The following is a 26,844-nucleotide window of genomic DNA, read 5'->3' as shown; positions in this document are numbered from 1 at the left end:
ACAGTGCCTGTGTTCTCTGGCTAGATGCACTTGGGCTGATATGAAAGTTGAAACACGTGGAACCTCAACTCATGAAGTGTGACAACTAGGGTTTGGCTGATTACTTAACAATTAACATGAAGGGAAACGTAATGTAAGTAATGACAATTTGGAGTTGAACCTCAAATGCTATGGTTTTTACAGTACCTCATTAACAGTAGGGCTGTCCCTGAGGCCAATAGTGGTAACAGGGATAGATAGAGCAAACATGTTCTGGGTCAGTTATCTACTTAAACCTTTTTTATGATCTAGAGAACAACTGATCGTAACCCCTTATCAATACCAAACAGTGTTATACCAGCTGGATAAAAAACTAGTTAATTCTCAACCAAGTTAGCTCCAAAATATCTTACAATCTCACATCCACTTTGATTCACTACAGATTTGGATTGTTAGTTTGAATTGTTAGTTTGGTATAAATGTTTATTTGTATTGTTGACATAATAACCTTTTGTGTCAAGGTATACATACTCACTACTCAGAAATCCATTGTCATTTATTTTGACGGATGAGGAATATAATTTATACACAAAGTGTGCGAAATCGTTTGAAACTTGTAAACAAGAAATAAACCAGTTATTTATAAAATGACAGTACTATTTTCTTCTAGTAAAATACTAAATTGCTTTGCACGTATACACCAACACATTACCATACACGGTCCACTGTATGTACAGTCTGCTAGTGCTAACACACTCACACAGAGAGGACCTTCAAGTGGCAATGTTGAGTCTGGCAGCGTCAGGCATTAGTCTGTCCTTGGTGGCATCCAGCTGACTGTAGTCCTCTATCACGGAGGAGAGGGTGGAGATGGGCCCCGTGAAGCAGCCCTGCTCCATTCTGTCCATCAGGTAGGCGAAGGAGGAGATGGCCTCGGTGAAGCAGCCCTGCTCCATCCCGTCCATCAGAGAGAAGATGGCTTCGGTGAAGCAACCATTCTCCATCCTGTCCATCAGGGAGGATATGGCCTTATTGAAGCAGCCCTGCTGCATCCTGTCCACAAACAGGTAGTGATGCAAGTGAGCCTGACAAAACAATACATTATGTCAGATAGGGATGTACTCTACACTGATCACAGGGAAAATCCTGATGCCTACAGCCTTGCTTAGAGAACCGCTTCTCCTTCTTTAACAGAACTCTGCTATTGTCCTCTGTGAAATGGAAATGGTCTTGTTGCTGTCTTTACCTCTCAATCTTCTGGACCCTAAACACTTCTTTTGCAACAGAGTTTAAGGTTGTTGTGATTGAAAATTAGGTTAGGATGCACCTTCTTCCTGTAGAGCTTGGGGATGCGGTCTCAGAGCTCTATGAAGGTGGGCTTGACGCAGGTGTTGTTGGTCAGGGCCAGTAAGGAGTGATCCAAAGGGGGCATAGTACACAGCCCTGTCTTCCATCCCTCCTGGTTCCACGACACAAAGGGCAGTGTGGGCCTCAGTCTGAGATGAAGAAGAAGAGAGAATAAATATGGGGCTACCATTGGTCAACCTGCTTTTCGATGAAAACATATAGGGTCGATTTCTCATTCTCAAAGGAGAAGTTTAGGCGCCTGGAAATGAGTGCATAGGTTACCAGACACGGAATCAGCCCACATTTCCAGGGTTTACTTTAAATCACATCTAGATGTACGGTCTAATTGAACAACCAAAGTATATAACACTGTTGCTATCCAAAGTCACCTAAATGTGCCACAAGGTGTCTGTGCTCCAGGAGATTTCTTCTCCAGATTTACCTGTGGTCATCCACAGGTATGTGCTCTCATAAAACCTCCTGTTTCTGCTCTTGACAACATGCCACATGAAAAAGATCTCTGCATGGAGAGGAGAAGGTGGGAGCTGAATTGATCAGTCATGATTCAGAGGCATCTGTAGTGGAACACAAACACACAGCGGTGAATGGGAACACTATTTGAGAGTGAGCAGCTGGGAAGGTAATCTCTGGGCCTTACGAGTATGGATGAGTCTGGGTGAACAGGCAGTTTGTCACGACTCCTGTGGGAGAAAGATGTACATATAGGGAGGAACATAATACTGTAACACAAGAGAAAGATACACTTAGAGTGCATTTGCCATTCTGGTAAAACGCATTGTCTATTGTATAGGCCAGAGTAAGGCCATGAGAGCATAGGACAGCTGGACAACTAAGGTCAGAGGGACATACAAAGGAGGGGGTCAGCCAAATGACCAACGGATGGACTATAGACATAGGCCATATATTTTTAGGACATGAAGAGAAGAGACACATAGTCTACCAGTCCTAATAAGGACAGACATACCAAAGAACACACCAGGCTGAACGTAAGGGGGCCCATAGCATAAGACGGGCATGTATTATTTTTGGGACATGAAGAGGTCCTGTCACCATTATAACTTGACTGAAAGCAGATATGGGCGTTAGCGAGCTGAACAAGCAGGATGCACAGATTGGGATATAATTGTGGCAGATGGACTGAGGGAAGTAACTTCATTTGCATGTGGGATGGACTCATATGTTGTATGTGTATAAATCAGAGCCAGTGCTCTGGACAAGTGTGTGTTCCGCGGACCATCTAGGCTTCTGATATGTTTGTATTAAAAGCCTATATTGAATTCACAAGTTCTTGTAAGTGTTACATTTTGTTAAGATTCTCCACGACACTCCCACCGAAGGTGGCTCCCCTGCTTGTCCGGGCAGCGCTCGGCGGTCATCGTCGCCGGGCGACTAGCCGCCACCGATCCCTTTTTCCTTTTCTGTTAGTTTAGTCTTAATAGTTGCACCTGTTCCTTTTTGTGTTTCTTGATTTTTGGTCTATTTAAGCCTGTTAGGCCTGCTTAGGTTTGTGCGGGATTAATTTTGTTCTCTGTCGGTTGTAGATGTGTTCTCATTTTCTCCGGACCGTTTGTCCTGTGTTTTGGGCTGGTCAGTGTTATGCACCCTGTATTTGGCGTGACCGTTTTGTGCTGGAGAATAAATACAACAAATCACGAACCCTCTGCGCCTGACTCCTACCCACCACTCCTTGTAACCTGTGACACAATTGCAGTCCTTTTTATTAGAGATTGGAAACAGGAATGGGGAGGGGAGGATAGCTGAAGTCAGACACCTGCATGTTGCCCCAGAACCTGAGGGCACAGGCCAGGTATTGGTCTTTACTGCAGGCATCAGTGAACATCTGGTTCAGCCTGAGGTAGGATAGACACAGACAGTATTGAATGCATACATTTTCATACTGGTCCCTTTTGGGAATCAAACCCACAACCCTGGTGTTGCAAGCGCCATGCTCTACCAACTGAGCCACACAAGACTGGATGTTCTAGCCGTGTCTGAATCTTGGCTTAGGACGACCACCAAGAATTCTGAAATTTTCATCCCTAACTACAACATTTTCAGACAAGATAGAACGGCCAAAGGGGGCGTTGTGGTGCAATCTACTGCAAAGATAGTAGGACAGAACTCTGCAGGCTATCAAGGTCTGTACCCAAACAATTTGAACTTCTACTTTAAAAAATCCACCTCTCTAAAAACAAGTCTCTCACTGTTGCCGCCTGCTATAGACCACCCTCTGCCCCCAGATGTGCTCTGGACACCATATGTGAACTGATTGCCCCCCATCTATCTTCAGAGCTCGTGCTGCTAGGCGACCTAAACTGGAATATGCTCAACACCCCAGCTATCCTATAATCAAAGCTTGATGCCCTCAATCTCACACAAATTATCAATGAACCTACCAGGTACCACCGCAAAGCCGTAAACACGGGCACCCTCATAGATATCATCCTAACCAACTTGCCCTCTAAATACACCTCTGCTGTTTTCAACCAAGATCTCAGCGATCACTGTCTCATCCGTAATGTCTCAGCGGTCAAACAACCTCCACTCATCACTGTCAAACACTCCCTGAAACACTTCAGCGAGCAGGCCTTTCTAATCGACCTGGCCGGGGTATCCTGGAAGGATATTGATCTCATCCCGTCAGTAGAGGACGCCTGTTTTTTTTAATGCCTTCCTCACCATCTTAAATAAGCATGCCCCATTCAAGAAATGTAGAACCAGGAACAGACTGACTGCCCTTAACCAACACAAAAACATCCTATGGCGTTCTGCATTAGCATCGAACAGCCCCCGTGATATGGAACTTTTCAGGGAGCTAGAAAGTTAGAAAAGCCAAGGCTAGCTTTTTCAAGCAGAAATTTGCTTCCTGCAACACAAACTCAAAAAAGTTCTGGGACACTATAAAGTTCATGGAGAATAAGAACACATCCTCCCAGCTGCCCACTGCACTGAAGATAGGAAACACTGTCAATACCGATAAATCCACTACAATTGAGAATTTCAATAAGCATTTTTCTACGGCTGGCCATGCTTTCCACCTGGCTACCCCTACCCCGGTCAACAGCACTGCACCCCCCACAGCAACTCGCCCAAGCCTTCCCCATTTCTCCTTCTCCCAAATCCAGTCATGTAACTGCTTTCCTCCTCCTCTTCTTCTGAGGAGTAGCAAGGATCGGACCAATGCGGAGGGTGGTAAGTGTCCATGATACTTTAATAACAACTGAAAACAACTCAATACAAAAATAACAAAGTGAATGGAAACGAAAACCGAAACAGTCCTGAATGGTGACACAAACAACAAAACAGGAAACAATCACCCACGAAACACAGGTGGGAAAAGGCTACCTAAGTATGATTCTCAATCAGAGACAACTAACGACACCTGCCTCTGATTGAGAACCATACCAGGCCAAACACAAAACACAACATAGAAAAACGAACATAGACAACCCACCCAACTCACGCCCTGACCATACTAAAACAAAGACATAACAAAATAACTAAGGTCAGAACGTGACAGTACCCCCCCAAAGGTGCGGACTCCAGCCGCAAAACCTGAACCTATAGGGGAGGGTCGCCAACGACCCCGGACTGGGGACCCTAGCAACGGGTCCCGAATGGATGGGAGATTCCGGCAGCACCGGACAGGCGGGAGACTCCGACAGCGTTGGAGTGAAGAGCGACTCTGGCAGCATCGGACCGGTGGGAAACTCTGGCAGCTCCGACGTGAAGGGCGACTCTGACAGCACTGGAGTCATGGGCGATTCAGGCAGCTCCTGGCTGACGGACGGCTCTGGCAGCTCCTGACTGACGGGCGGCTCTGGCAGCTCCTGACTGACGGACGGCTTTGGCAGCTCCTGACTGACGGACGGCTCTGGCAGCTCAGGACAGAAGTGCGGCTCTCGCAGTTCAGGACAGACGGGCGGCTCTGGCAGCTCAGGAGTCACAGCGTTGGAGTGAAGAGCGACTCTGGCAGCATCGGACCGGTGGGAAACTCTGGCAGCTCCAACGTGAAGGGCGACTCTGACAGCACTGGAGTCATGGGCGATTCAGGCAGCTCCTGGCTGACGGACGGCTCTGGCAGCTCCTGACTGACGGGCGGCTCTGGCAGCTCCTGACTGACGGACGGCTTTGGCAGCTCCTGACTGACGGACGGCTCTGGCAGCTCAGGACAGAAGTGCGGCTCTCGCAGTTCAGGACAGACGGGCGGCTCTGGCAGCTCAGGAGTCACAGCGTTGGAGTGAAGAGCGACTCTGGCAGCATCGGACCGGTGGGAAACTCTGGCAGCTCCGACGTGAAGGGCGACTCTGACAGCACTGGAGTCATGGGCGATTCAGGCAGCTCCTGGCTGACGGACGGCTCTGGCAGCTCCTGACTGACGGGCGGCTCTGGCAGCTCCTGACTGACGGACGGCTTTGGCAGCTCCTGACTGACGGACGGCTCTGGCAGCTCAGGACAGAAGTGCGGCTCTCGCAGTTCAGGACAGACGGGCGGCTCTGGCAGCTCAGGACAGACGGACGACTCTGGAAGCTCCTGGCTGACAGACGGCTCTGGCAGCTCCTGACTGAAGGGCAGCTCTGGCTGCTCAGGACAGACGGGAGACTCTGGCAGCGCTGGACAGGCGGGAGACTCTGGCAGTGCTGGACAGGCGGGAGCACCTGGAGGAAGGAGACAGAGAGACAGCCTGGTGCGTGGGGCTGCCACCGGAGGCCTGGTGCATGGAGGAGGCACCGGATTGACCGGACCGTGGAGGCGCACTGGAGGTCTCGAACACCGAGCCTGCACAACCCTACCTGGCTGGATACTCCCCGTAGCCAGGCCGGTGCGGCGAGGTGGAACAGACCGCACTGGGCTGTGCTGGCGAACTGGGGACACCGTGCGTAGGGCTGGTGCCATGTACCCCGGCCCGAGGAGACGCACTGGAGACCAGATGCGCTGAGCCGGATTCATGGCACCTGGCTCGATGCACACTCTAGCCCGGCCGATACGAGGAGCTGCGATGAAACGCACCGGGCTATGCCTGCGCATCGGGGACACCGTGCGCCTCACGGCATAACACGGTGCCTGCCCGGTCCACCTCTCTCCATGGTAAGCACGGGGAGTTGGCTCAGGTCTCCTAGCCACCCCCCCCCCAATCCAGCCGCGCTGCCGTGCTGCATCCTCATATCGCCACCTCTCAGCGATATTCCCCAGCCTGTGCCCAGGGTCCTTCTCCGTCCAGAATCTCCTCCCATGTCCATGAGTCCCGAGATTTCTGCTGCTGCCCGATACCACGCTGCTTGGTCCTTTGGTGGTGGGTGATTCTGTAACGTCTTTCCTCCTCCTCTTCTGAGGAGAACTAAGGTCAGAACGTGACAAGTCAGCTGATGTTCTGAAAGAGCTGCAAAATCTGGACCCCTACAAATCAGCGGGGCTTCTCCGCTATGCAATCTGATTTCAGAGCTGGTCATGGCTGTACCTCAGCCACGCTCAAGGTCCTAAACGATATCTTAACCGCCATCGATAAGAAACAATACTGTGCAGCCGTATTCATTGACCTGGCAAAGGCTTTCGACTCTGTCAATCACCACATCCTCATCGACAGACTCGACAGCCTTGGTTTCTCAAATGATTGCCTCGTCTGGTTCACCAACTACTTCTCTGATAGAGTTCAGTGTGTCAATCTGAGGGTCTGTTGTCCGGGCCTCTGGCAGTCTCTATGGGGTTGCCACAGGGTTCAATTCTTGGACCGACTCTCTTCTCTGTATACATCAATGATGTCGCTCTTGCTGCTGGTGAGTCTCTCATCCACCTCTATGCAGACGACACCATTCTGTATACTTCTGGCCTTTCTTTGGACACTGTGTTAACAACCCTCCAGGCGAGCTTCAATGCCATACAACTCTCCTTCCATGGCCTCCAATTGCTATTAAATACAAGTGAAACTAAATGCATGTTCTTCAACCGATCACTGCCTGCACCTGCCCACCTGTCCAACATCACAACTCTGGACGGCTCTGACTTAGAATATGTGGACAACTACAAATACGTAGGTGTCTGGTTAGACTGTAAACTCTCCTTCCAGACTCACATCAAACATCTCCAATCCAAAGTTAATTCTAGAATTGGCTTCCTATTTCTCAACAAAGCATCCTTCACTCATGCTGCCAAACATACCATTGTAAAACTGACCATCCTACCCAATCCTCGACTTCGACGATGTCATTTACAAAATAGCTTTCAATACCCTACTCAATAAATTGGATGCAGTCTATCACAGTGCCATCCGTTTTGTCACCAAAGCCCCATATACTACCCACCACTGCGACCTGTACACTCTCGTTGACTGGCCCTCGCTTCATACTCATCGCCAAACCCACTGGCTCCAGGTCATCTACAAGACCCTGCAAGGTAAAGTCTCCCCTTATCTCAGCTCACTGGTCACCATAGCAGCACCCACCGTACACGCTCCAGCAGGTATATCTCTCTGGTCACCCCCAAAACCAATTCTTCCTTTGGCCGCCTCTCCTTCCAGTTCTCTGCTGCCAATGACTGGAACGAACTACAACAATCTCTGAACTGGACTGAACTGGAAACACTTATTTCCCTCACTAGCTTTAAGCACCAGCTGTCAGAGCAGCTCCCAGATTACTGCACCTGTACTTAGCCCATCTATAATTTAGCCCAAACAACTACCTCTTTCCCTACTGTATTTTTTTTTTTTTGCTCCTTTGCACCCCATTATTTATATCTCTACTTTGCACTTTCTTCCACTGCAAATCTACCATTCCAGTGTTTTACTTGCTATATTGTATTTACTTCGCCACCACTGCCTTTTTTTTGCCTTTACCTCCCGTATCTCACCTCACTTGCTCACATTGTATATAGACTTATTTTTCTACTGTATTATTGACTGTATGTTTGTTTTACTCAATATGTAACTCTGTGTTGTTTTATGTGTCGAACTGCTTTGCTTTATCTTGGCCAGGTCGCAATTGTAAATGAGAACTTGTTCTCAACTTTATTTACCTGGTTAAATAAACGTGAAAAAAAATGCATTCAACTAACAAAGATAATACGCTACTGTATAGCACTTTCACACTACACTATACATGCCAGGACACACCACTGGCATAATGGGCTATTCATAGGTTTCTCTAGTATTCCTGGTTTACTGTGAGATTCCACTTTGAGACACCAGAATATATAATGAGTGCTTGATATCATGCTATCGCTATCACGTCACTATCACTCACTGTTTTTGTTATAAAGTGGTAAATGATGCTGGCTCATCTAACCAATAGGCGGCGCTATCACCAGTCCTAGGTTGGTAACCGTTCTGTGAGCAATAGAGATAGTTAGTTGAGTATTGGTCTCCGTGATAGATGGTGTTGTAAATCAGTTCCTAATAAATGACAAGTAAAGATTACATCCAGTGTCCTCCAATTATATGTTGGTCTATTCAAGCAACTACAATTTTATATAGCATAGAACAGAGTAGACAGCATCAGTGAGACGGAGCTTTGCTCTTCACTGAGTGTCAACAAAGGGCACTTGTACAGAGGGCAGTGGGCAATGTAATATCCTGAGTTCCAGAGAAGTCTATGGGTACAAAATAGCTGTTGGGACAGGAGAGCAGATCTCCTAGTGGGGAAGTTACCATCAGCCAGGGTGTAGAGAGGGGTAACACTGGGCACCAGGTAGTACAGTCGAGGGAAGGGAACTAGGTCCATGTCATTCAGGTCCATGTTGAGCGATCCTTCAAAACGAGCTGAACCACAGCAGCAGAGAAACATAAACAGTGAATTGGTAGCACATCAGACATGTAAGAATCAAGCAGACAGATGCTAATACCTCAGACAAACAAACATGATTCTTTATTGACACAAATAACCCCCAATTAACAGTGCAATGACTGCACTGTGCAATTACGTTGTTGGTAGTGGGGTGGTTCTTTTGTAATTCTATTATAGCACTTTTATAACTCTGAATTTCCTCTCACTTTTCTTAAAAATAGCTTTTTTATGTTTTTTTTAATCCAAAAACAGATGTTGGTTTTTACAATGGCAGTAAAATGCACTGGAGGAGACCAGACTGCAAACACCTGGGAGGTTCAATGAAGAGGCCTAGTGCCACAGACAGCAGCCTGTCTACCTCCAACAGTCTACCTGGTGATATTGAGCAGCAGGTTGGCTACGACATTGTTCATGGCATTCTCCGCTCCACTGACCCCTCCCTGGCCTGAGACGATGGCAGTGTCCTTCTTGATCACAGAACCTACCTTTCCACTGTGGGGCATGTGCTTTATCTTGTTCACTATGCCTACCAATGACTGGAAGAAGAATAACAAAAATGGACAAAGGAAGTAAATCACTGCGGTTTAACTTTAACTGTCAGAAACAGAATGGAGGACATGCATAATGAGGAAAGACCTGAGCACTGAATCAAAGTCTAAGATTACACTTTAACCCTGACACACAGGCAGTAACACACCTGATTCTCCACGAGGAGGACACAAGTCGGCATGCCCGGTGAGCTACTGCATGGTCAAGACACTGTTGTAGGAGGAGGTGATGAAGTCAAGTTTTAACACACAGTTGCCCAGTCCCTGGCCATCACAGCATAGGACACAACACATTATGCTCATCCAAAACTTTACACTGGAAAAAAAATTGAAAGCACCAATGCTGTTCATGCAGTTATAATGTGTTTATTAATGTGGTTCAGTAGTTATGAGACTATGAATGCATTTGTACACACCGAGTCCTCACCTCCAACCATTGAGTGAATGAGAAAGCATTTACAGCCAGTCACAATGCTCTGCTGCCCTCTTCAACTGGTCCACAATCTGTTCCCTGTAGGCTGAGCCAAACGTCCAGCGGCCCACTGCACTGCAGATAAATTAATGAGGTTGCACACTTGCTGTACAGAAGAAGTTTGGCATTGTTTGACCACAGAATTACCTCGATAATTAGAAGTTTATTGACTAGTCCTAATGTTCAGGTTTTAGCCAGAAACCTATCGTCAGTGTCAGTGGTGCTTGACAATTAGTGCTGAGCGATTAACCAACGATGTCGGTTTAAATATCTGAATGCCATTTAGTTTTTTTTTCTTTCCGTGAGCTAGATGTGCAGTTTCTTTAGAGATAAATTAGGTCAAGCCTGAACTGTGCGATGTAGTAGGTAGTTGTAGTTTCCAGCAGGACAATATTCTACATAGTTTAGTGCAGAGAACATTGTAATTAACTACAATAACCATAATACATTGCGAGTCAGCTTAAACTTGTCCGGTCTGTGCGGAACACATGACCGAGAGGGTTAGAAAGCAGGTGCTTAGTGAGCCGAAGATGCATGATCTATGTGACTGTTAGTTGGTATTCAGCAGTCATAAAAGTAAGCCTTATTTACTTTGAAGAACTACTAAATAGTGATTTTTGTCAGACATCATAGGCAGCAGCTCTATAGAGATTATGACTTGGAATGAAACAATACAGTCATCAACTAAAACAAATATTTTATTAAAGTAAAGTGAATAAATTATGGTTAATGTGTGATAAGCAATAATGGGCAGTGCCCACCATCAAGGGACTTTTGTGAATTGTTTTATTCTGTGTTGCTACAGCATTAAACCCACATAATTCATAGTGCATTTAATGTCTAAAAAACCATGATAATTTTTTATAATCGAACCGAAACCGAACAGACATAAAAAAGCACTAATCACTACCACCAAACTACTGACAATTCTATCTCCACTGAAATAGTATATTTATGTGCCATATAATGAAGCGATTACCATGTAAAGCTCAGGGGTACTAAACTCTTTACCCCTACAAGGTAATAAGCGTGCTGTTTTTCTGTTATACCTGATAATTAATTGCACCCACCTCGAGTCCTACTGTAGGTTTAAGTTAGTCCCTGATTAGGTGAGAACAATGGAAAAGCACATTGAAACTAACGTTGAGGTCTAGAGTTGAGTTTGAGGTGCCTAGCCTATACAGAACTTTTACAAAAAAATGAGTTTCATAATCTGCATATGGGCATGTGAGATGGCATGCCTGAGGCAGGCAGAGGCAGGCATACAGACAGAGAGACAGTCAGTCACTCAGTTAGTCACTCAGTCCCTCACCAGGACACGTCAATGAGCAGGACACGTCAATGATGAGCTGAGTGCTGTCATCTCTCGCATGCGGGCCCTGTAGGATCTCATTTACCATGCCCTCTTCCACTCCTCCATGTCTACCAACACCGCCTGTAGAGAGGGCATTCCTCTTGTCAGAGGGTGTGTGAAGCTGACACACACACACACACACATATACACACACATACACACACACACACACACACACACACACACACACACACACACACACACACACACACACACACACACACACACACACACACACACACACACACACACACACACACACACACACACACACACACAAATCAAGCAGAGACAATAAATCATCACTGGAATTTACCCTGGGATCGTATCCTCCCACCAGTGATGTCACAAGCTCCTCCATTGCTTCTGCTGGAAATACATACATAGCAGGGAACAACAATGGTCATTTGAGAAGGTGAGTAAAGGTTGACTGACTGACTGAGCATGCACATTTCACAGGCAATGGGTCACAGCAAAAGATGGGCGGGATGGAATTACCTTGGGACAACATTCTGGAAAAAGCTGCTCAGAGCCTCATTGTAGATGACTTTCTAAATGACAAAGAAAATAGGAAAGAAATGTGAGAGATACTGTAGCCCAGTTATGAATATGTCAAATGAGAACATACCACTAGCCTTACTTCCTGTCCCATTTTACACAACAGGGGATAAAAACCACAGGTGACTGGCATTCATCTAGAATACATTGTTAAACATTATGAAATATTTTCTCCACTACTGGTAGCCTTGACCTTTTCCCATCAAATCAAATCAAATAGATGTACCTTTTAATAACTACAATTATTTTTAAGGATATGAATATGATATGAATACTCCCGCAAAGCAAGATCCCATAACCTGCAGCCCACCTGGTCACCACACTGTCCAACTGCAGAACACAGCTAACCCATGTTACATAAATATTAGCTAGCTGTTCCATTTTAAAGCAACGCTATATTGCTACCTTACTCAACATCAGACGTCAGCATGCCTGAGTGTACAAAACATTAGGAACATCTGCTCTTTCCTTAACATAGACTGACCTGGTGATCCCTTATTGATGTCACCTGTTAAATCCACTTCAATCAGTGTCGATTAGGGTTCATAATAAATTATTTATATGAACAGCATAGCGTGAAATGGAAAATAAAATGATATGCTATGTCTAAATCTTCTCTACGGCCTCTGCATGATAAATCAGCACTCAGGGTGGGGACAGACAGCCCAGCTCAGTACGGAAAGCAGTATTTGCCCAATTATATTTAAAAGTTCAAATCAAATTCGCTAGCCTACAGCATACTTGAAACTTTGTGGGCCGCATGTGCCGCACTAGAATCGCATGTTCTCTTCTGCTTTATCATGGGTTGAAAGATGTGCATAATTCCATTCCATGTAATACACTATATTACAATACAGGACAGTAATACAGTTCACACTAAAAAAATATTAGGCTACTGGAGCTAGTTTCATTTATCTACCCAAGATAGAATATAGTTAGCTTCCTCTATGGGCTTTATGTTTTTCTGTCTTGTGTAATGTGCAGTAGCCTATATCATATATGAAATGGATAACAGAACAATCATTTGGGCTAATTAAAAATCCTTAATGCAGGGCTCATAAAGTGTATTTAATATATGGCTCATCAGCAGGGTTGGGTAGGTTACTTTCTAAATGTAATCTGTTACAGTTACAAGTTACCTGTCCAAAATGGTAATCAGTAACGTAACTTTTGGATTACACAAACTCAGTAACGTAATCTGATTTAATTCTGTTACTTTTAGATGACTTTCCCCTTAAGAGGCATTAGAAGAAGGCAATGTCATGGATCCCTCTGGAACTTTTTTTTACGCACACCTGGCCCCTATTCCCAGTGATTAGTAATTGTATAAGTCTGCCCTTGGTTTACCAGTGTCCTGTCGATTATTGTTACAATGTCCGTTGGTTCGTGTGAGTACCTGTGCTGTGTGTTTTGGCTTTCGTGCCATTGTGGATTGCGCAGATGATTACGGGTCTCATCCCGTGTGATAATCATTGTGCTCTTGTGTTATTTATTCGAGTTACACCTCACTCTTTTGTTTGGGTTTCTAACCTGTTTGTATAGTGTTTTTTTTGGTCTTTGTCCCCATGCCTTTACACGGCACGCCGTAATTTGGGTGTAATAAAAACACCTATTACGCATTCCTGCGTCTGTCTCCCGAATCATTCATTCCAGCGTGACAGACAAATGTATGTTACCAATTGAACAACATCTATTGCAGGATAAATCAATGTTAAAGTTTACATAGCTGGACATATACAGATGTTAAATTTTACCTTATGGCTTGGTTATGTATGCTTCTATCCCATCACTTTCTACTACATATATGATTATATCATTCCAATAAATGTTAGAACCCTTGATCTTCAAGAATAGGACTTGGAAATATGGAAGTATAGATTAGCCAAATTGTTTTACCTGAGCACGACTATGGACTTATTAGCCACCTCTACTCTGTTGTTTATGATTTTGTTGTCATGGAGCTGTCATGGAGTTGTCATTGAGTTGAAAAATAATTGCAGCGCTCATGGAATGGCATGTTTTGCCAAGAGTGTGCAAAATGTATTAAACCCTATTGTAGATGAAGAGGAGACAGGTTAATTACATTTTATTAAGCCTTCAGACAAAGATTGTGTATGTGTGCCATTTAGAAGACAAAATATTTAAGTGCCTTTGAACAGAGTATGGTGGTCGGTGCCGTTTAAGTGTGTCAAGAACTGCAAAGCTTCTGGGTCAACATGGCACCCCACAGCACCCCTGTGGAACACTTTTGACACCTCCTAGAGTCCATGTCCCGATGAATTGAGACTGTTATGAGAGGACGGTGTTCCTAATGTTTTGTACACTCAGTGTATATAAACACTGGATTGTTGCTATGTATTGGCCCTTGAGAAGCTTGGAAACCACCTGTTGGCCATATTGTCATTCCCTAGTAGGAGCAGTCCTCCATATGAATGAATGGAATTGTACAGTACTTCAATTAAATGTTTGAAGGACAAAATGACATGTATTTAAGTATTTTTGTTGTTGTAGTGAGAACAGTAACATTAGTAATCTCAAACAATGATACTTTAAGGAATTCATTTTGTTTTTGTTTAGAGCACCTAATAAAATTTACAAGTATGCAGTAAGGTGTTTGTAATAGAATAAACTTGCCAAAAACGAATGGAGACATTAACTTGTTATGGCTGGGGGCAGTATTGAGTTGCTTGGATGAATAAGGTGCCCAGAGTAAACTGCCTGCTACTCAGGCCCAGTTGCTAATATATTTGGATAGAAAACTCTGAAGTTTCTAAAACTGTTTGAATGATGTCTGTGAGTATAACAGAACTCATATGGCAGGCAAAAACCTGTGGAAAAAAATCAAACCAGGAAGTAGGAAATAAATGAAGATTTATGATAAAAACATCCTAAAGATTGATTCTATACATCGTTTGACATGTTTCTACGAACTGTAATATAACTTTTTTGACTTTTCGTCTGAACTAAGCGATCGCGCATTGAGCATTTGGATTACTGGGCTAAACGCCCGAACAAAAAGGAGGTATTTGGACATAAAGTACATCATTTATCGAACAAATCAAACATTTATTGTGGAACTGGGATTCCTGGGAGTGCATTCTGATGAAGATCATCAAAGGTAAGTTAATATTTATTATGCTATTTCTGACTTCTGTTGACTCCAACATGGCGGATATCTGTATGGCTTGATTTGTTGTCTGAGCGCCGTACTCAGATTATTGCATGGTTTGCTTTTTCCATAACGTTTTTTTAAAATCTGACACTGAGGTTGCATTAAGGAGAAGTGTATCTACAGTGCCTTGCGAAAGTATTCGGCCCCCTTGAACTTTGCGACCTTTTGCCACATTTCAGGCTTCAAACATAAAGATATAAAACTGTATTTTTTTGTGAAGAATCAACAACAAGTGGGACACAATCATGAAGTGGAACGACATTTATTGGATATTTCAAACTTTTTTAACAAATCAAAAACTGAAAAATTGGGCGTGCAAAATTATTCAGCCCCTTTACTTTCAGTGCAGCAAACTCTCTCCAGAAGTTCAGTGAGGATCTCTGAATGATCCAATGTTGACCTAAATGACTAATGATGATAAATACAATCCACCTGTGTGTAATCAAGTCTCCGTATAAATGCACCTGCACTGTGATAGTCTCAGAGGTCCGTTAAAAGCGCAGAGAGCATCATGAAGAACAAGGAACACACCAGGCAGGTCCGAGATACTGTTGTGAAGAAGTTTAAAGCCGGATTTGGATACAAAAAGATTTCCCAAGCTTTAAACATCCCAAGGAGCACTGTGCAAGCGATAATATTGAAATGGAAGGAGTATCAGACCACTGCAAATCTACCAAGACCTGGCCGTCCCTCTAAACTTTCAGCTCATACAAGGAGAAGACTGATCAGAGATGCAGCCAAGAGGCCCATGATCACTCTGGATGAACTGCAGAGATCTACAGCTGAGGTGGGAGACTCTGTCCATAGGACAACAATCAGTCGTATATTGCACAAATCTGGCCTTTATGGAAGAGTGGCAAGAAGAAAGACATTTCTTAAAGATATCCATAAAAAGTGTTGTTTAAAGTTTGCCACAAGCCACCTGGGAGACACACCGAACATGTGGATGAAGGTGCTCTGGTCAGATGAAACCAAAATTGAACTTTTTGGCGACAATGCAAAACGTTATGTTTGGCGTAAAAGCAACACAGCTGAACACACCATCCCCACTGTCAAACATGGTGGTTGCAGCATCATGGTTTGGGCCTGCTTTTCTTCAGCAGGGACAGGGAAGATGGTTAAAATTGATGGGAAGATGGATGGAGCCAAATACAGGACCATTCTGCAAGAAAACCTGATGGAGTCTGCAAAAGATCTGAGACTGGGACGGAGATTTGTCTTCCAACAAGACAATGATCCAAAACATAAAGCAAAATCTACAATGGAATGGTTCAAAAATAAACATATCCAGGTGTTAGAATGGCCAAGTCAAAGTCCAGACCTGAATCCAATAGAGAATCTGTGGAAAGAACTGAAAACTGCTGTTCACAAATGTTCTCCATCCAACCTCACTGAGCTCGAGCTGTTTTGCAAGGAGGAATGGGAAAAAATGTCAGTCTCTCGATGTGCAAAACTGATAGAGACATACCCCAAGCGACTTACAGCTGTAATCGCAGCAAAAGGTGGCGCTACAAAGTATTAACTTAAGGGGGCTGAATAATTTTGCACGCCCAATTTGTCAGTTTTTGATTTGTTAAAAAAGTTAGAAATATCCAATAAATGTTGTTCCACTTCATGATTGTGTCCCACTTGTTGTTGATTCTTCACAAAAAAATACAGTTTTATATCTTTATGTTTGAAGCCTGAAATGTGGCAAAAGGTCGCAAAGTTCAAGGGGGCCGAATACTTTCGCAAGGCACTGTATAATTCCATGCATGATAGTTGTATCTTTTATCAATGTTTATTATGAGTATTTCTGGAAATTTATGTGGCTCTCTGCAAAATCACCGGATGTTTTAGAACTACTAAACATAACGCGCCAATGTAAACTCAGGTTTTTGTATATAAATATGAACTTTATCGAACAAAACATACATGTATTGTGTAACATAAAGTCCTATGAGTGTCATCCGATGAAGATCATCAAAGGTTAGTGATTAATTTTATTTCTATCTGATTTTTATGACTCCTCTCTTTGGCTGGAAAATGGCTGTGTGTGTTTTTGTGACTAGGCTCGCTGTAAAGCCTCTTTGAAAACGGACACTGTGGTGGGATTAAAAACAAGATTATCTTTAAAATGGCGTTAAATACTTCTATGTTTGAGGAATTTTAATTATGAGATTTCTGTTGTTTTGAATTTGGTGCCCTGCACTTTCACTGGCTGTTGTCATATCGATCCCATTAGCGGGATTCAAGCCATAACAAATAACATTTCTATAGCTTCCAAAATATTTTTTACACTGTTGGGGGAGTGACAAGATGGAGGCACGATGGCTTCAACACAGCACCCCCTTTGCAAGGTGTTGCAGCCATAGACATTAAAACAGTTAGAGCAGGTAGAGCAAACAGATATAAGAAAGTATCAAGCTCACATTGTACACCAACGGATTGTCATTTCTTCATAGAGTATCAGACAATAACTTCTTGGAACATTATAATTTACAGAACTTCATATATCAAACTTTCAGACCAATGTACAAGGGAGTTTGAGAATTTGAGCACAGAGTTTCTAAACCCAAAGGCGCAACATTGTCTACTTGGTCAGCGATGCAGACCAAGTAGACAGGGCAGGGGTCTGTGGTTTGAGAAATCAATAAGAGAAGTGAAAAATTATTCTTCAGTTGTTCATTTTCTCAAAATCTGAAGGCACAACTTATTCTGAATGAAAATTTAATGCAACATGTAAAGTATTGAGTTAAAGCATTGTACGGGACTTGACTTACCCCTAACCAATAGAACTATAAAAGCTTAGAAGATTTCCTGCACCTTGGTAATGGATTGTGAAATAAGCCCAAACCCTGTTCAAAAGAACCAATGAATGTTGAACATTTCTTCAGGATCGTTGGGTCTCCCCCCACGGGACGGTTGAGCTAACGTGGGCTAGTGTGATTAGCATGAGTTTGTAAGTAACAAGAACATTTCCCAGGACATAGACATATCTGATATTGACAGAAAGCTTAAATTATTCTTAATCTAACTGCACTGTCCAATTTACAGTAGCTATTACAGTGAAAGAATACCATGCAATTGTTTGAGGAACTTGAACTAGAAAAGTTATTAATATACCAATTAGGCACATTTGGGCAGTCTTGAAACAAAATGTTGAACAGAAATGCAAAATGATTCATTGGATCAGTCTAAAACATTACACATACACTGCTACCATCTAGTGGCCAAAATCTAAGTTGCGCCTGGACTGGAATAGTACATTACGGCCTTTCTCTTGTATTTCAAAGATGATGGCACAAAAAAATACAAAAAAACTGTGTTTTTTCCTTTATATTTTCTTTTACCAGATCTAATGTGTTATATTCTCTTACATTAATTTCATGTTAACACAAACTTCAAAGTGGTTTCTTTCAAATGTTATGAAGAATATGGATATCTTTGCTTCAATGCCTGAGCTACAGGCAGTTAGATTTGGGTTTGTCATTTTAGGCGAAAATTGAAGAAAAGGGGTGGATCCTTAATTAATAAGAAGTTTTAACTAAACTTAAAAGGCTACAATTTATTGTACTCCCGATGGAGTTGTTGTTGATATCTCAAATGATGACATTATAAAGCAATTTGTAAGTAGGCAAAATGGAGACTGCGTCTGTTTCACTGTTGTCTCAGGTGCCAGACTTATTATGGACAGAGAGTGACATCTGCTGGGCACTAAGACAATGCAACCCAGTTACAGTTTTTCTCAGTCGCTTTGGTGCATTTTTTCACATCATCCCTAACATGTGCAAAATAATAAGTGCATTTCTCAGAACAATTTGTACAAACTGCAATATACAATAGATATGTTTCTAAAGCTAGTCAGTCACTAAAAATCCTTAGTACATCTCTCAAAAGTAAATATTCATGCCAATGATCATGTCAGTGTCATCAGAATGATAAGTCATTGAGTCATTGTTCATGAACAAGGTCGTCAAAATGTTTAGGCATGTTGTCAATGTAACTGTACTTTGACAGTATTACCTGATGTAAACTTAGGCTACAGTTTGGATGACAGTTACTGTATTGAAAATGCACAAGGCTATGGCATATATCAATTTCAACAGTACTATTTACATATGCGTATTACGTATGTGGGTTATTGATTGAAAGAGACTGGACAACCCAAGGGGCACAAAGGGAAAAAAACAAAATTAGAAAGAAACACAGGAACCCACCCCTAAGGCACAACTTTGCCCGCAGCACTGTTGTGCTGTCTCTACACATCCAGACGTTCCTGTCTGTCGGCCCACATATTCTCATCCACATCACACCGGATATTTTCCCTTCCAATGCAACGTGGAAAGAATCTTTTGGAATGCCTTATCCATCATCTGCAGGCGTCTACTGTGATGTCCTCACATGCTGCATCCATTGCAGCCAGCAGGGTCATCTGTGTGTGTGGCTGACGATCGTACACCTTCCACCTCCATGCTGAAAATAACTCCTCAATTGGGTTAAGGAATGGTGAATAAGGTGGGAGGAATTCTATGAGCATCCTCGGGTGGGTCACAAACCATTGCCTTATGATGTTTGATCGATGGAAACTCACATTATCACAAATGACCACATACTTTGGCAAATCCTCTCTAAACAGACCCCTCTCATCATCAGGGATGAGAGCCCTGTAGAGAGTCTCTAAAAAGTTGAGTAGATGCTGGGTGTTGTATGGCCCTATAAGGGGGATATGGGTTAGGACACCATGCTCCGAAATAGCAGCACACATGGTGATATTTCCTCCCCGTTGGCCTGGCAAATCCACAGTAGCTCTGTGACCGATGATATTCCGACCCCACCTTCTGCATTTGGTCAGGTTGAAGCCAGCCTCATCCACGTATACAAAGTTGTGAGAGGGTTCACTTGATTCCAACTCCATTATACGCTATATCCCAGAACACACGGTTGAATTTGTTTTGGTAAGGAAGAGTGACATAAAATGTACATATATTGCATGTTCCTTCCACAGCAATGGAAATGTGTGCAGTTTATGCTTACTTTACTATGTATCACTATAAAATGTTGCTGTAAAGTAGTTACATAGATATATGTTTTACCTGTACATACTGGTACCGTAGCTCCTTAACTCTGTCCTCATTCCTTTGGAATGGTACACGGTACAGCTGTTTCATACTCATCTGGTTTCTATGCAGCACCCTGTCGATGGTTGAGATGTTAACCGTATGGATGTTTTCAAAGACATCGTCGTCACACCCTGATCTGTTTCACCTGTCTTTGTGCTTGTCTCCACCCCCCACCAGGTGTCTCCCATCTCCCTCATTATCCCCTGTGTATTTATACCTGCGTTCTCTGTTTGTCTGTTGCCAGTTCGTTTTATCCATCAAGCCTACCAGTGGTTTTCCCCTGGCTCCTGTCCTTTTCTATAATTCCTGTTTTCTAGTTTTCCCGGTTTTGACCATTCTGCCTGCCCTGACCCTGAGCCAGCTTGCCGTTCTGTACCTTGTCATACCGCCCTGGATTATTTACCTCTGCCTGCCCTGACCCTGAGACTGCCTGCTGTTCTGTACCTTTAGACTCTGATCTGGATTACTGACCTGTCTGCCATTGACCTCTCGTTTTGCCTGCCCCTGTTCTAGTAATAACTTTTGTTACTTCGACACTGTCTGCATCTGGGTCTTCCCTAAACCGTGATAGTACGAATTGGCCATGACCGACCCAGCAAACACAGACCAGCTCCACAATGCCATCTCCCTGCAAGGAGCCACCATTGGACGACACAAGGAGTTACTGCAATTTCTTATGGAGGCACCATACCCTGGCAGAATGCCATGACCAGGCGTCCGAGACTTTTCTGGAGCAATTCCGTGGATTCCCCACTGGGCAGCGGGTCACACCTATAATCTCCCAGCCTATCCCAGTGTCCTGAGAAGTCCGCTTACCTCCTCCGGAGCGCAATGCTGGAGATTCTGGAACCTGCCAGGCATTTATCTCCCAGTGCTTCCTCATTTTCAAGCTGCAGCCTTCTTCATTCCCCTTGGACCCAACGAGGATAGCGTACATCATAACGCTGATGTCCGAGAGGGCACTTGCCTGGGCTACGGCGGTGTGGGAGCAATAGTCCGCCGCCTGCCTCAGTCTAGAGGAGTTTGTGGCGGATTCTCCATTGTCCGGGAGAGAGGCTCCCACTGCTTCAGCTACGTCAAGACTCCCGTAGTGTGGCAGACTACGCAATGGATTTTCGTACGTTGGCGGCTGAGAGTGCCTGGAATCCGGAAGCAGTGTTCGACATTTTCCTTCACAGATTATCGGAGGTGGTCAAAGATGAGCATGCAGCCCGGGAGCTGTCGATGGATCTTGACTCCCTCATAGCCTTGACCATCCGGATTGATGAGCGGATTCGAGAACATAGTAGAGACAATCTGTGCCCTGTCACCCTCGTTCGTCCTCGATTCCTACCTCGCCTCCAAAAAATCGTGAGCAACCCCCAAAGTCTACATGTTCGAGTGAACCCAACGACACCCGGGTTCTTTGAGGAATCACAGAGGGCTGTCGACTCGACTCTTTCAGATTCCAGGCACCTGGGCAGGGCTAGATTGAGACCGACTGACCGCTTAAGCCGACTCCACACCCAGAGCTTTCTATATTATGGAGGGACGGGACATTTCATAGCTACCTGCCCATCAAAAAACCAGGCTCATCAAGAAGGGGCGAGTACTCTGATGGGCCTTATCTTTTTTGGGATAGGTGGCAGCATTTTCACTTTTGGATGAATAGCGTGCCCAAACTGATCTGCCTCCTACTCTGTCCCAGATGCTAATATATGCATATTATTATTAGTATTGGATAGAAAACACTCTCAAGTTTCTAAAACTGAATGATGTCTGTGAGTATAACAGACCTCATATGGCAGACAAACAGGAAGTGAGAAATCGATTTTCAAAACAGTGCTTATTCAAATCCCTGATAGTTATGGATATGCTTGTACTTCCGAGGGCTTCCACTAGATGTCACCGTCTTTAGATCCTAGTTTTAGGATTCTACTATAAAGGAGGGGCTTATAGGAGCTCTTTTAGTGAGTGGTCTGGCAGAGAGCCTCCGTCTCATGACGCGCGGTCATGAGAGAGTATGCTCTGTTCCAATGCTTTTCTTCAGACAAAGGAATTCTCCGGTTGGAACACTATTGAAGATTTAAGTTAAAAACATCCTAAAGATTGATTCTATACATCGTTTGACTTTTTTCTACGACCTGTAACGGAACCTTTTGAGGTTGTCTGTAGGAAGTGCTCGCTCCTCATGAAGATGGATTACTGGGCTGAACACGCTAACAACAAGTGGCTAAATGATGGGCTTTATGGAACTTTATGGAACAAATTAGTCATTCATTGTCGATCTGGGATTCCTGGGAGTGCCTTCTGATGAAGATCATCAAAAGTAAGTGAATATTTATAGTGTTTTTTCTAACTAATGTTGACACCAAAATGGGGGCTATTTCTTTGGCTGAATTGGGTACTGAGCGCCGTACTCAGATTATGCTTTTTAAAAAAAAAATCTGACACAGCGGTTGCATAGAGGATAAGTCTATCTTTAATTCTGTGAATAACACTTGTATCTTTTGTCAATGTTTATTATGAGTATTTCTGCAAAATCATTGGATGTTTTGGAATCAAAACATTACTGCACGTAACACGCAAAAACTGAGATTTTTGGATATAAATATGTACATTATCGAACAAAACATACATGTATTGTGTAACATGATGTCCTATGAGTGTCATCTGATGAAGATCATCAAAGGTTAGTGATTCATTTTATCTACAGTGGGGAGAACAAGTATTTGATACACTGCCGATTTTGCAGGTTTTCCCACTTATAAAGCATGTAGAGGTCTGTATTTTTTTTTATCATAGGTACACTTCAACTGTGAGAGACGGAATCTAAAACAAAAATCCAGAAAATCACACTGTATGATTTTTAAGTACTGGACGCCGTGCCTGGACTGGACATTGGCGCAGAGGAAGACTCTGGCCTTGGAGCTGGACTGGACGCCGTGCATGGACTAGGCCCCGGTGAAGAAGAAGGCTCCGGCCATGTAGCAGGAATGGACGCCTTGCCGGGAAGTTCCGGACCGCTGACCCTCAGTTCGACATCTCTTTATTAGAAGAGAACCGAACAATAAAACAATAAAGAATACACGACACGTGAAGCTCATGCAGTGCTCACAGGCAACTACACAGAAACAAGATCCCACAAAACACAGTGGGGAAATGGATGCCTAAATATGATCCCCAATCAGAGACAACGATAAACAGCTGCCTCTGATTGGGAACCATACCAGGCCAACATAGAAAAAAACAACCTAGATTACCCACCCTAGTCACACCCTGACCTAACCAACATAGAGAATATAAAGGCTCTCTATGGTCAGGGCGTGACAGTAAGATGTTACCTCTCTCTCTCTTTCTCTTGCTGTGTCAGTTTATGGAAAATGTTGAATGAAAAGGCTATAATATTATTGTATTAGCTGCATGTATATTTTATGACCACATCTGTAAATCAGACGAGTGTCTTTCATGTGGGAGGGGAATAAATTAATAACAGCAAGGATTTTAGAAAATCCATTTTATTCCGCAGAACAAATGTAGAAAAACAACAAGGTGACAAAGCAATGAAGACTATTTTGTTACATGCTGATATAGCCCCTTCTAGTGACTGCCATTTCCTTACCACCTATTTATTTATTTTTCTTCGTTTTTAGTCTACTGTCTGTGTTGTATCATGTTATGTATTGTCTGCCTGTTTTGTTTTGTTCTCCCAAATTTGAAAAATATATACACTACCGTTCAAATGTTTGGTGTCACTTAGAAATATTCTTGTTTTTGAAAGGAAACAATTAAAATAACATCAAATTGATCAGAAATACAGTGTAGACATTGTTAATGTTGTAAATGACTATTGTAGCTGGAAACAACAGATTTTGTTAATGGAATATCTACATAGGCGTATAGAGGCCCATTATTAGCAACCATCACTCCTGTGTTCCAATGGCAAGTTGTGTTAGCTAATCTAGGTTTATTATTTTAGAAGGCTAATTGATCATTAGAAAACCATTTTGCAATTATGTTATCACAGCTGAAAACTGTTGTCCTGATTAAAGAAGCAATAAAACTGGCCTTCTTTAGACTAGTTGAGTATCTGGAGCATCAGCATTTGTGGGTTCGGTTACAGGCTCATAATGGCCAGAAACAAAGAACTTTCTTCTGAAACTCGTCGGTCAATTCTTGTTCTGAGAAATGAAGGATACTGTCACGACTTCCACCGAAGTCGGCTCCTCTCCATTACACACCTGGTTTTCATTCCATAATTACTGCATGTATTTAGTCCTCTGTTTCCCACCATGTCTTTGTGTGTAATGGTTTATTGTTATGTGGATTTTGTCAGGCGCTATACTTTTGCTATGTTCCGTGTTTTTGGCACGTTATTGTTCTTATGTGCTATAATTTTTGGACAGGAATTAAAGTGCGCCTGTTTATTACACTCTGCTCTCCTGCACCTGACTTTCTCCTCCCGTACACACCCCTGACAGCTATTCTATTCATTGGCCATTCTCAACGTCAACAATGAAGAGGCGACTCCAGGATGCTGGCCTTCTAGGCAGAGCTGCAAAAGATAAAGCCATATCTCAGACTGGCCAATAAAAAGAAAATATTCAAAATGGGCAAAAGCCTTAATTTCTCAGAACAAGAATAGACTGACGAGTTTCAGAATGGTGATGGTTGCTGATAATGGGCCTCTGTACACCTATGTAGATATTTCATTAAAAAATCAGCCGTTTCCAGCTACAATAGTCATTTACAACATTAACAATGTCTACACTGTATTTCTGATCAATTTTATGTTATTTTAATGGACAAACAATGTGTTTTTCTTTTGAAAACCTAGGACATTTCTAAGTGACCCCAAACTTTTGAATGGTGGTGTATATATATTATTTGAAATAAAATTATACATTAAATGAATAAAAACATAGAAAAGACAAAGATGTGGCTACATTGAGATTACAAAATAGGGCAGTGGAAGCATTGTCTGGAACTGGAGTTGGTTGCACTTCTACAGTACATCACAGCTCTCGTAGACTAAACAAACCCGTCCCTTTGGAGTGGGAGTGTGATTTATGAGTACTGTCAATGTAGATTAAGAGAATGAAGATGCATTTACAAGCCTTCTTCAGTTCGCTATAATATGAGCACTGGAAATGCACTGGTCCTTAATCACAACATGTTGCAGTCCTTCGAAGAAACACTGAGACTCTTTGATAAACAGTTTTTTCTCGTGTGAAACTAGACTAATTCATAGGGAGGGTGGTTTACATTTCTGGGTCATTCTCTTACCAAAGAACAACAAATGTTGCGTTGGTGAACAAGGATAGATAGTTATGAAGCAGAATTTGGTCAGTCTTGTTGTTGGAGAGCTGGCCTGTATTGGTTATGACAGGCCCTTTAGGCAGCTGGACAGGAGCCCACACTGACGGCCCCGCTGACCAGGGCAGCTTTACTGAAGCTGACTTGGCTCTCATTCACAGTCAGCTTCCTCATACAGCCTGTGTAGGCCCTCCTAGTCGCAATGCCCTCTGGAAGAAGAGATTCTAGGACGATAGATAATAAATAACATTATAAACACATTCATTACTACTTACAGCTACCACTTAAAGACACAGCATAAAAAGTAATTTGATGAAACTACTCTAGCTGTAATGTAGTTCATATGATTTCTTTGTATAGCATCCTTTTTTTCTTAATTTCACCCCCCAGCAACCTATACAAAGTTGTTACAGTTTGGATGTGATTTGTGGATGGGTTCTCAGGAATTAGGTGTTATAAGTAGTGTTTAACCACTAGTATGAGAGTTGAGTAGTCTAGAGATGCATGTCCTTGCTACTGACCTGGAGCTCCACCAATGAACACAGGGGTCCTGGCACTCTTGGTGCTGGGGTTGAGTGGTCCCACCACGTGATTGACCTCTGAGTCCACATCCAGCTGGACAACATTGGCATCTCGAATCACTGTGAACCAGAGGAGGCAGGAAGGAACTGCACATATCAGTCACCGCACATAACATTAGGGCCGGATGATACCAGTATCGCGATACTCATTAGTATCATGGCAAGAAAACAAAACGTGAAGCGGATTTAACTTCTTTAGGAAAACAGCCCTAATGTTGGAAACAAATCATTATGTTGTCATCAGTCACATTCGTTTTTTTCCCAAGCTATATCACACAATATTTTATTTACAGCAGATTTTTTAAGGAACCAAATAGTAGTCTGCTTCATCTTTTCTTTTTTGACATGGAAAATACTGGTATCGTCATGGACCTACATAACATGGACCAATCAGTGTAAATAAATAATGGTCCCATCCTGTTTAAATCAGGGCAGTCAGTGAAGGGAAGCCTCTTACATGTGATCCTGTGCCAGCTCCCATCACACAGGCCTAGTCTAGGAGTGACCTGAGTGAAGAACTCACGAACTCCGTTGTTCACCAGCACAATCACCTGTGAGCATAGAACAACACTTGCATTGATGACAAGTCCAAGATCTAAAAATAGAAAATCAGCAAATTAATACAGATGACTTTGTATTA

General features: G+C 43.2%; 1 protein-coding gene and 1 pseudogene across 2 annotated transcripts in view; both read right to left on the bottom strand.

Annotated features, from left to right (window-relative positions):
* Window positions 1-25: 25 nt before the first annotated feature.
* Window positions 26-23,258, bottom strand: LOC110529194 (tubulin epsilon chain-like; annotated as a pseudogene).
* Window positions 23,259-23,809: 551 nt separating this feature from the next.
* The window catches only part of LOC110529521 (laminin subunit alpha-4), a 42,120-nt gene continuing 39,085 nt past the window's right edge, over window positions 23,810-26,844 (bottom strand). For both annotated transcript variants that reach the window (XM_021611766.3, XM_090242729.1), the window contains exons 38-40: window positions 26,662-26,755; window positions 26,145-26,264; window positions 23,810-25,847 (exon numbers count right to left, since the gene is read on the bottom strand). In XM_021611766.3, coding sequence (XP_021467441.3) covers window positions 25,702-25,847; window positions 26,145-26,264; window positions 26,662-26,755 — 360 coding nt within the window. In that variant the 3' untranslated portion in view covers window positions 23,810-25,701. The remainder of the gene's footprint in view (window positions 25,848-26,144; window positions 26,265-26,661; window positions 26,756-26,844) is intronic.

Source organism: Oncorhynchus mykiss, chromosome 8 (genome assembly GCF_057628025.1).
Source record: "Oncorhynchus mykiss isolate SJ-2025 chromosome 8, ASM5762802v1, whole genome shotgun sequence".
Lineage (NCBI taxonomy): Eukaryota > Metazoa > Chordata > Actinopteri > Salmoniformes > Salmonidae > Oncorhynchus > Oncorhynchus mykiss.
The sequence above is the reverse complement of the archived record's forward strand: the minus strand, read 5'-3'. Positions and strand labels throughout refer to the sequence as shown.